Source organism: Pleurodeles waltl, chromosome 1_2, assembly GCF_031143425.1.
Source record: "Pleurodeles waltl isolate 20211129_DDA chromosome 1_2, aPleWal1.hap1.20221129, whole genome shotgun sequence".
Classification (NCBI taxonomy): domain Eukaryota; kingdom Metazoa; phylum Chordata; class Amphibia; order Caudata; family Salamandridae; genus Pleurodeles; species Pleurodeles waltl.
Genome location: NC_090437.1, coordinates 877877715 through 877889449, shown reverse-complemented (window position 1 = coordinate 877889449; position 11735 = coordinate 877877715). Strand labels below are relative to the sequence as shown.

General features: G+C 45.6%; 1 protein-coding gene across 1 annotated transcript; it reads right to left on the bottom strand.

Moving 5' to 3' along the window:
* Nucleotides 1–761: 761 nt before the first annotated feature.
* Nucleotides 762–2571, bottom strand: CLDN24 (claudin 24). The gene has a single exon (XM_069234478.1). The coding sequence runs from the start codon at nucleotides 2496–2498 to the stop codon at nucleotides 1836–1838; it is 663 nt and encodes a 220-aa protein (XP_069090579.1). The 5' UTR covers nucleotides 2499–2571; the 3' UTR covers nucleotides 762–1835.
* Nucleotides 2572–11735: the final 9164 nt, after the last annotated feature.

Sequence of the window (11735 nt, the reverse complement as noted above, 5' to 3'; positions counted from 1 at the left end):
AAATGCCCCTTGACCTTCTTGCGCCACCCTAGCGCCATTTTTTATGCTAAGGAGGCGTTAAGGAGGCCCCCGCCATGCACCATACTTACAAAGTGGCACAATGCATGCAGTGTGCCACTTTGTAACCCCCTTTGCCACATTATACCTGCACCAGCTATGATGTATGCAACGGGGGTCCCACGCAGCTCCCGGAGGCCCAAAGAATGGCACAGTGAAATATACAAGATTTCACTGATCCATTTTTGTCGATCATTTTTAACGCCTATTCAGGGCAGGAGTTAAACTGACATTCCCATAATGACCTATGTGCCTCCCTGTGCTTTGCTGGACTAGTGCCATAATTTATGGTGATAATGCAGCAAAGCGCCATTTTGCGTCATAAATATGATGCTATTTTGCTAACGTGCGCCATGGTAGCGCTGTATAATAAATACAGCGCTACTACAGTGAAGTTAGGGGGGCGCAGTGCTGATGCGCCACTTTCTTTTAAATATGCCCCATGGTATTATAGTCATTAATCTTAGGAAGAGCAAAGGAGTACACTTCTGGAAAAGATGTATCTTGCTTCCACCCCATTATCTATAATTTTTATGAATATATTTCAAAAGAGCCAGATAGGTTTCCCAAACTTCGCATTAGCTAATGTGTTTTCATGAATTCACAAAAGGGCCTGGAGACAGCAGTGCATATTTGCTCTTGCATGATGGCTCTTTGAGAAAATGTTTGCATGACTCACAAAACGCAAAAAACGACCACAAAACTTTATAAAGAGTCAAATGTAATTAGTTCTGAAATTGGAATTGCCCATACAATTTTTCACATACAGTACTGAAGTAAGATCACTCAAACATTTTCAAGTATTTGCTGTGCACAAAATGCACAGAACATGCAAGTATGACAGGTAGGTAAAGTTTTGTGCTTCAAAATTAGGACAACTTATTTTTTTTTTCTAAACTACTACAATATTTTTCTATTGATAAGGGTGCACTTTCTTGCTGGGCAACAGATAAGGAATATGTAATTCCCATGCCTCAATAGTCAGCTTGCACGCGGTTTCCAGTTAGTTATTTGCCACACAAAGACCTGCAGGCAGGGCATCCCACGCAGATGAGAGAGATGGTCGAGTCTGGATGATATGCACTTTTCTGAAATGAAATATGAGCTTTTTCTTCGACTGTGTGCTTTGCCAATATAATGTAACAAAGCTTCTCTAAAAGTCGTTTCTTGTGGGGCGATACAGATTGGCTGCGTGCCTTCCCCCGAAAGAAAATGCCCACACAAAAACTTAGTGGCACAGAAAGCATCGTAAACAGGGGAATTTCGAAACAAAATGATATGTGGTGATAGCAAACTAAAAAGTACTTGCGAAATGAAACACCTGCAAACTATAACATAATCAAGGTAAAGTCAAACACATCGTTGGACAGTACAGTAGATTTCTTTACAAATAACATTTCAGGTGAGGGTTCTGTACGTGCATTGAAGCGAGTCACACGAATGTGAGACACAACTTGGCTCTGGGAAGCGTGATAGAGTCATACAAGTTCTGTAGACGTTAAAGTATTGACGTGTTTTTGGCGAACGTCAGTGTGTCATAATGAAATTCTTTTAATTTTTATCTGCTTTTGTTAGGGATTTTTGATATCTGGGGCTTGTAACTACATTGATATCGAACTTAAAATGTTGACCTTGAAGGTGTTGCGAGGCTCGTCAACACAAACTCACTGTTTCTCAGGCATTTTGCGGCAGTTTCATTTGTGCAGCATTCTGGACATAATCAGGTAAGACATATCTGGTTGTGTGTTCATCCATCAGTGAGATTTTCATTAAAGTCTTCAGATTTTCAGGTCTGGGTATCCAGTTTCCAAGTAAGGGCACTGTTCCTGTTGTACTGTGGGAGCATAGTGAACAGGGAAAGAGCGGGTATCGGTGTAACAAGTGATGCAAACAAGCCACGACCCGCTAAGGACAAGGAAAAAGGCTCCAAACCAGCCCATAAACATTGCTTCTCCAAACTCCCAGCGAGGAACAATCTCAGGCATGTCCTCGTCCCAAAACTCCTGCACTGTGATGTAGGCCACCCACGAAACTGGGACCAAGGTAGTCAGCCCCGAAATCCAAAACAAAACTCCACCAAGAAGTAGCAGCCTCTTTTTTAAGTCATGCTTTTCTTCTCCAATTTTCAAACAGTCTAAGCCGAAGTTCGATATAAGGAGGCCAAGTGCCCCCAATCCATTGGACAGGAACATTAGAATCCTGGACACACGAAGGTCAAAAGGCAATGCCAAGAACGAGTCGTAATCCTTACACTCCATCCCAACCTCCTCTTGGACCACACAGACCTGCCAGAGTCCCATAGTCCAGAACTCAAGTTCATTCAGTTCCAAGTTAAGGTTCTTCCATAGTGGGACGTAAGTGGTGACACAGGTTATTACCCACCCGATCAGTGCTAGCACCACTCCACCTAACTGTGCCATAGTTCGTTTGGCCAGAGCCATGGTCAGGAAGTGTCTCTGAGCGGCCCAGGTTCTTCTGTCGAGCTGAATCGCAGCAGGATCTGCTGTGCTTTAGTGGCTGGTGGTGCTGTGATGAGCGCCAGTCTTTGCTGCTCAGAATATGAGCATACCACATATTAACCCTCTCTGTGCCTTGAAACCCATTTCTGTTCACCAAGAATATAGGGTTTCATTCAGAGACTGGAGGATTCTGTTGGCAGGGTGAGCGAAGGCAGTGACAAGGATTGGAGTTGTTGCCTTTCAATTTGCCCAGTAAAATTATATCCCAATGGCTGATGATTACAACCCTGTGGTCGAACAAAGAGGGCTCTATGACCCTGCGTCTTAAAACACAACAGAAATCATTGTGCTTCAATATGGATTAATTAGATTTTAAGTGGCGATAAAGAGAAGTCAGCTCTGCCTCTAGACAGGACCCCATTGTGATGGCTAAATTTGAGATTTCAAAGATGTGCATCAAGGTTTTGGGAAGAAAGGTTTTCTATTGTATAGTCCATCTTCTTTTAGCTTCAACATGTTTGATGCCCGGCATTACTCTTTTTATTTGCAGTCCTGGACATAAGTAGAAACAGGTAAAAGAGTATATAAAAAAGAGAAACACACGTACTTGAAATATGCCCTAGTTTAGGTAGAATTGCAAATCTTAAATCGATTCACATATATTGTTTTATATTAAATGATTTATTTACTGTAGAGGATGAAAGAGGGCATTGAGAAAGATTGTGTTTCTTAAAATACAAAGATGCATTTTTTATTTAGTGCATGATTATTAAGCTAAAGTAGTCAAGGCCATATTATTAATTTTGTACTTACCATGGGATAGGCATTACACTCGTCCGACAGCCTTTACTACATTGCATTTAGCTAATCAGATTTCCGGAACATCTGAAACAAGAAAAGAAATGAGAGAAACTTTGGGCTGATTTACAAAAAAGTGGCGCATCAGTACTGATGCGCCACTTTTCTTGCACCACCTTTACCCCACCTAACAACACCATGTGTGCGAGGTATTTATAGTACGGCACACAATAGCGGTCATTAGAACAATAGCATCAACATTTTCGATGCTACCATTGCGCTTGCTACACTAGCATCAAAAGTTTTGATGCTAGTGTAGCATAGTGCAGAGGCCCATTGATTTCAATGGGTGCATCATTTTAACGGCTGCTCTGAGAAGGTGTTAAAAATAATGCCAAAAATGGCGCAGTGAAATCTTATACATTTCACTGTGCCATTTTTGTGGGCCTCCTAATGCCGGAACTCCCCCCTTGCACACACTATGCCTGACTACGGCATAATATGGTGCAAGGGGTCTCAAAGTGGCACAATGCATGCATTGCGCCACTTTGTATATATGGTGTGGCGAAAATTGTCTCCTTGAGCCACGTTAGCATAGAAAATTACACTAATGTGGCACAAGGAGGCACCAAGGCCTTGTAAATCTGGCCCTTTATTTTTAAGTCAGAAAACAAGAGCTTGGAAAAGAGCTGCTATGCTGAAAAATCATAAATCCTTGAGGCAGACATCACAGAAATAGTTTCTAACCATCCCCAATTCTTTTTCACTACTGTGTTCCGTAGTTCTGTACCTGTGTGTGCCAGGGCACAGGGGACGATAGAGGTCGGGCTGGTCCTGCAGTCCCCCAGGGCTATTCAACAACACTCATTCCCGGGGATCTCGTGACAATGTGATGACATCAGCGGGAGTCCTGAGGGGATAACAGGAAGAAGACGGACCGAGAGGTGTGCGGGAGGAGAGGACCGTGACGGAAAGGACAGCCGGGTGCCGAGGAGTGGAAAGCGGACAGGAGAGGAGGAGCCCAAGACGAAGTGGAGAGAAGATGGAGGAGAGTCGACGGATCCAATCGCAGTGGGAGAGAGGAGGGAGAGCGTACAAGCCAGCCATGTCCCTGGAGGAACATGGCTCCTGCATGTACGGGACCGCATATGCAGTCCATTAACTAAGTTGATTGGGAAAGGCAGGAGGGAATGGGGAGGAAGGTCGGGCACCACCGAGCACCGCATGTAGAGGGAAAAAACAAATATTTGGTTGTTTGTTTTGGTTTCATTTCTTTGTTTATTTTCGGGGTGTGTTCCTTACACTTAGGGTTTTGGCACTAACAATAAGCTTGCGTTGTTCAACTGAAGATTAACTAAAAAAATAAAGATAAAGTGTTAGAAATGGGGTCTTTGGCTGGCAGTCAGGTTACCCCCTGTCCAAGCAAGGACCCTCACTCTAGTCAGGGTAAAAGAGAATCACCCTCAGCTAACCCCCGCTAACCCGCTTGGTAACTTGGCACAAGCAGCAGGCTTAACTTTAAAGTACGAGGTGTAAAGTATTTGTACTAACACACACAGTAACTTAATGAAAACACTACAAAATGACACAACACATGTTTCGAAAAATAGAAAATATTTATCAAAACAAATCAATACCAAAACATCAAAAATCCACATTACACAAGTCAAGTTATCAATTAAAAATCAAAAAGGGTCTTCATGTAATTTTAAACACAACGCTAACGCTGTTAGCGTGGAAATGTACCTGGGTGCGTCAAAAATAACCCAGCATGGGTGAGCGTGCATCAAAAAGGGCTTGCGATGCGTCGATATCACTAATGAACAAGACCGTGCGTCCTTTCTACTTCAGTTGAGTCGGCGTGAGGCGTTTCTTCTCTGCGCAGAAGAGCGATGCATCGATTCGAACCGCACTCTTAGGTTCGGGCAGGCCTTGCGTTGTTTTTACACGCCCAGCGATGGTTGCGTTGGAAATCCTACCGCACGATGATCCGAAAAAAACACGCAGTGTGGGTTTCGATTTCACCAGCCTCCAACAGCGATGCTGCACGTCGTTTCTCCAGCCGTGTGCGTTGATCTTCCAGCCGCGTTGCAGGCGAGCATCAATTTTCAGCCGCAAAGCCAGCGGTGCGTCGATTTTTCAGCCGCGGATCAGAGTTGCGTCGATCTTTTCACCGCACATCGGTCAATGGGTGAATTTCTCACTCTTGGGCTGCCAGCGTCTCCTTTCAGGGTCCCAGGAACTGGATGGGCACCACTTGGCAGAGTAGGAGTCTCAGCAGAGGCTCCAGGTGCTGGCAGAGAGAAATCTTTGCTGTCCCTGAGACTTCAAACAACAGGAGGCGAGCTCTAAATCAAGCCCTTGGAGAGTTCTTCACAAGAAGGAAGGCACACAAAGTCCAGTCTTTGTCCTCTAGCACAGGCAGAAGCAGCAACTGTAGGATAGCTCCACAAAGCACAGTCACAAGAGGGCAGCTCTTCTTTCTCAGCTCTTCTCTAGGCAGAGGTTCCTCTGTTTCCAGAAGTGTTCTAAAGTCTGTGGTTTTGGGTGCCCTTCTTATATCCATTTTGCCTTTTGAAGTAGGCCTACTTCAAAGGAAAGTCTCTCTTGCTTGTGAAATCCTGCCTTGCCCAGACCAGGCCCCAGACACACACCAGGGGGTTGGAGACTGCATTGCATGAGGGCAGACACATCCCTTTCAGGTGTAAGTGACCACTCTTCCCCTCCCTCTTAGCACAGATGGCTCATCAGGAAATGCAGACTACCCCCAGCTCCCTTTGTGTCACTGTCTAGTGAGAGGTGTAACCAGCCCAACTGTCAAACCAACCCAGACAGGGAATCCACAAACAGGCAGAGTCACAGAAATGGTTTAAGCAAGAAAATGCTCACTCTCTAAAAGTGGCATTTTCAAACACACAATCTCAAAATCAATTTTACTAAAAGATGCATTTAAAATTGTGAGCTCAGAGAGCCCACACTCCACATGTCTATCTGCTCCCAAAGGGAATCTACATTTTAATGATATTTAAAGGTAGCCCCATGTTAACCTATGAGAGGGACAGCCCTTGCAACAGTGAAAAACGAATTTAGCAGTATTTCACGATCAGGAGATATAAAACACATTACTATATATCCTACCTAAACCATTCACTGCACCCTGCACTTGGGGCTACCTAGGGCCTACCTTAGGGGTGTCTGACATGTAAGAAAAGGGAAGGTTTAGGCCCGGCAAGTGGGTACACTTGCCAAGTTGAACTTACAGTTTAAAACTGCAGACACTGCAGTGGCATGCCTGACCCATGTTTACAGAGCTGCTAATGTGAGTGGCACAACCAGTGCTTCAGGCCCACTAGTAGCATTTGATTTATAGATTTACAGGCCCTGGGCACCTCTAGTGCTCTGTACTAGGGACTTAACAGTAAATCAAATATGCTAATCATGGATGAACCAATTACGTACACATTTTGTATTGGAGCACTTGCACTTTAGCACTGGTTAGCAGTGGTAAAGTGCCCAGACTAACAAAAACAGCAAAAACAGAGTCCAGCACACATCAACAACCTGGGAAACAGAGGCAAAAAGTTACGGGAGACCACACCAAGGATGAAAAGTCTAACATAAAGCAAAGCCAGTTATACAATATATAATACTAACGGACACTATTAAAAACAAAAACAACCAGTATCTCAGGGGCAGCACCTTCCGTCTCATGTATAGGCACAACCAAAGGAGTACTGTATGGTGTCTCTAACATAATCAGCACCCGTTAGTTATTTCCACTGGTCTTCTTTTCTGTCGACGACGTGAACTACCCGTGCACCACAAAGGAAAAGGATAAAAAGAAAGTAAAAAAAAAAAAAAGAAAAATTAAAACAATAAAAAACCCTTACCTGATAGGGGCTTCTTTGTTTTGTTTCCCCCCTCCTCTCTCGTTGGTCACCGGACAACAGTTCCACGAGGAAGCTTCGTGGAGCTGGAGGAACATACAGAGAAGAAAACAGACGTAAAACTGAGAGAATAACCAAGACTGGACAAAACAAAGGGGGTCATTCTGACCCCGGCCGGCGGCGGAAGCCGGCGGCCTGGCTGGGACCGCCAGAATACCGCTGTGCGGTCAAAAGACCGCCGCGGGTATTCTGGGTTTCCCGCTGGGCTGGCGGGCGACCGCCAGAAGGCCGCCCGCCAGCCCAGCGGGAAACACCCTTCCATGAGGATGCCGGCTCCGAATGGAGCCGGCGGAGTGGAAGGGGTGCGACGGGTGCAGTTGCACCGTCGCGATTTTCAGTGTCTGCATGGCAGACACTGAAAATCATGGTGGGGCCCTCTTACGGGGGCCCCTGCAGTGCCCATGCCATTGGCATGGGCACTGCAGGGGCCCCCAGGGGCCCTACGACACCCCATACCGCCATCCTGTTCCTGGCGGCCAAAACCGCCAGGAACAGGATGGCGGTATGGGGGTCGGAATCCCCATGGCGGCGCAGCAAGCTGCGCTGCCATGGAGGATTCCCCAGGGCAGCGGAAAACCGGCGGTACACCGCCGGTTTTCCGTTTCTGACCGCAGCTGTACCGCTGCGGTCAGAATGCCCAAGGGAGCACCGCCAGCCTGTTGACGGTGCTCCCGTGGTCGTTGGCCCTGGCGGTTTTTACCGCCAGGGTCAGAATGACCCCCAAAGTCTTTAATTAAATAAACAAATATACTGAAACCCCAAAAGTTTGAGAGTACTGCTTAGCTATACAGGAAAGAGTACTATAACGCCCACTTGTTCGGTGGTGGTCTGTGACAATGTGTTATTTAAATTCCTTTACTATTTTCATGCACACTGCTCCTCATGCAATGCTGCTCCATCAATCACTTTGATGAAATCAAGTGTCACATTTTTACACCTGATTTTTGTCTCCAGTCTCACACTAGGGGTAATTCACAAACATATCTCAGCTAGTTACACTGCTCAGTGCAGGATTAATATAGTCTTCCTTTCTCCTCCGGTTATAACTCTCAATACACTAGATGAGGATGTATAAATGGTGTGTACAATTATACCACAGCCTTCCTTTCTCCTCCAGCTATACCTCTCAGTACTCACATTGATTCCAAAGCCTTCTTTTCTCCTCCAGTTACACTGCTTTCTACTCTGGATTAGGAGGTTTAAATGGTGTGTACATTGATATCAAAGCTTTCATTTCTCCTCCTTTGGTTATACCTCTCAGTACTCTAGATTAGAATGTATAAAAGGTGTGTACAGTGATACCATAGCCTTCCTTTCTTCTCCGGTTATACTTCTCAGTACTCTAGATGAGGATGTAAAAACGGTGTGTACAGTGATACCATAGTCTTCCTTTCTCCCCTACCTCCCCTTACCCTAGATGAGAACACATAAACAGTGAGTACAGTGATACAAAAGCCTTCCTTTCCCCTCAAGTTATACCTCTCAGTACTCCAGATGAGGATGTGTAGGCAGCATGTACGGTGATGTCAAAGCCTTCCTTTCTCCTCCTTCGGTTATACCTCTCAGTACTCTAGATCAGTGGTTCCCAACCTGTGGTCCGGGGACCACTGGGGTTCTGCAAAGCCTCCTCAGTGGGTCCATGACTGCTTAGAATAAATAGTAATATTAACATATTTGGTCCCCGGCTTCCAGTGATGACTCATTAGGGGGTCCCCGGATTCAAATAATGAATCTGTGGGGGTCGCTGGTTTCCAGTACTGATAAAGTGGAGGTCCACAGAAGTCAAAATGGGAACCACTGCTCTAGATGGGAACGTATAGATGGTGTGTACAGTGATATCAGAGCCTTCCTTTCTCCTCGAGTTATACCTTTCAGTACTCACAGTGATACCAAAGCCATCCTTTCTCCTCCAGTTATACCACTTACTACTCTAGATGAGAACGTATAAACAGTCTGTACAGTGATAGCAAAGCCTTCTTTTCTCCTCCAGTTATATGTCTCAGTACTATAGATAAGGGCATATAAACAGTGTGTACAGTAATACAGGAGCCTTTATTTCTCCTCCAGTTACACCTTTCAGTACTCTAGATGAGGACGTATAAACGGTGTGTACATCGATGCCAAAGCCTTCCTTTTTTCCTCCGGTTATACCTCTCAGTACTCAAGATGAGGATATATAAACAGTGTAATCAGTATATGTTAGACCTGGCAGCTCTTGGTGTGGTTTCCTTGTATTTTTTGCTTCTGACCTCCTGTTTTTACACCATGTGCTGTAGTTGTTTTTTGCTAGTTTGCCAACCAGTGTTAAAGTGCAATTGCTCTATTTCTAAAAGATATTGATAATTGGTTTACCATGATTGGCACATTTGTTTTACTTGTAAGTCCCTAGCAAAGTGCACTATGTGTGTCCCGGGCCAGAAAATCAAATGCTGCTAGTGGGCCTGCAGCACTGATTGTGCCACCCACATTAGTAGCCCTGTAAACCTGTCTCAGACCTTCCAGTGCAGTGTCTGTGTGTGCAGTATTGCACTGCCAATTCATCCTGGCAAGTGTAGCCACTTACCAAGCCCAATCCTTCCCTTTTACTTCATGTAAGTCATCCCTAAAGCAGGCTTAGGTAGCCCATGTGCAGGGTGCAGTGTATTTAAAAGGTAGGACATATACTGGTGTGTTTTACATGTCCTGATAGTGAAATACTGCCAAATTCAGTCTTCACTATTGCAAGGTCTATCCCTCCCATAGGTTAACATGAGGATTGCCTTTAAATTGCCTTTAGATATCTTGTAAGTGGGGTTTACCGTTGGGAGCAGATAGAGATGTGGAGTTAGGGGTCTCTGAACTCAAAATTTAAAAATACATCATTTAGTAGAGTTGTTTTTTAGATTGTCTATTTGAAAAGGCCACTTTTAGAAAGTAGGCATTTTCTTGCTTAACCATTCTGCGCCTCTGCTTCTCTGTGGAATTCACGTCTGGGTCTGACTGACAGTTAGGGTTTGAGAATTCCCTCTAGACAGTGACACAAAGGGAGCTGAGGTTTGCTCTGCATATCCTGGTGAGTCTTCCTGGGCTTCAGTGGGGAGGGAGGCGCTGACACCGGCACCTGAAAGAGCTGTGCTTGTCCTCACACAATGCAGTCTCCAACCCCCTGGAGTGTGTCTGGGGCCAGGCCTGGACAAGACAGGATATTTTGAAATTTGCCTACTTCAAAGGCAGAAATGAGTATCCGTAGTGGACCCAAACCCCAAGAACTTCAAATTACTTCTGGATCAAGAAGAACCTCTGCCAAGGAGGAGAGCTTGATGATTGAGGAGGACCAGCCACTCTGCCTGTTGCTTTGCTGTGCTGGCCTGCGGCTGCTGCTTCTGCCTCAAGAGGGAAGGGACAGAACTTTTGCTTTCTGAAATCCTGCTTGCAAAGTTTCTCCAAGGGCTTGGACTGAGCTTGCCTCCTGTTAAGAAGTCTCAGGGACATCAAAGACTTCACCTGTCAGCACCTGGGTAGTCCCGCTGAGGACCCTGACTTGCCAAGTGGTTCCAATCCAGTCCCTGGCCCCTGGAAGTGAATTCTAGTGAGAAACAAGAAGATGCAGGCACACCAACTCCGGACAACTCTAGAACCGACACTGCTGCATGACTCTGCACCGCTGCTTGAAACACGATGCTGTGGTTACCACTGGAGTGCGATGGCCCCACTCAACACCACAGGCCGGATGCTGCCGAAGCCTCACTGGAGTCCCGCGACTCTCTGAGTCCCGAGTGTCATGTCACTGACGTCCATGACTCAACCGTGGTGACTGTAGCCCTGTGCATTGACGCGACCCCATGAGGTTGCCCAACATGTCTTAACTGGCCGGATTAATCGACCCCGCAGGATTGTCAGGAACTTACGCCTCATCCCAGTTCCACATCATCTCCCCTGTAGTAACAAACCAACACCGCACTGGATCCAGCAACGCCTCACATCCCTGACTCCCTGCACCAGCTTGCTTCTTTGTTTACCAAAGGTACTGCACCTGGTGGTCCGTGCAACTCCGTGACCTGCACTGCCCTCCTCGTGAGTGGCGTTGGATTATTGGGAATGACTCCATCAATGACGTCGCAAGTGCCTAAGTCAAAGCTATTGTTTTTCTAAACGCTATATTGAAGTTTAATCCTTGAAATTTTTGATCTTTGCTTGTGTATGTTGGATGTTTGTTTTTTTGGTCTTGTTTTACTCAGATAAATATGGGCTGTTTTTCTAAACTGGTTGTGAGTGTTTTTGTGGTGTTTTCACTGTGTTACTCTGTGTGTTTGTACACGTACTTTGCACATTGCCTCTGAGATAAGCCTGACTGCCTGTGCCAAGCTACCAAAGGGTGACCAGGGGTTATCTGAGCTGTGTATCCCCCTTATCCTGATTAAAGTGAGGGTCCCTACTGAGATAGGATGTAAATTGATGGCCAACTAGAGACCCACTTTCTAACAATATACAACAG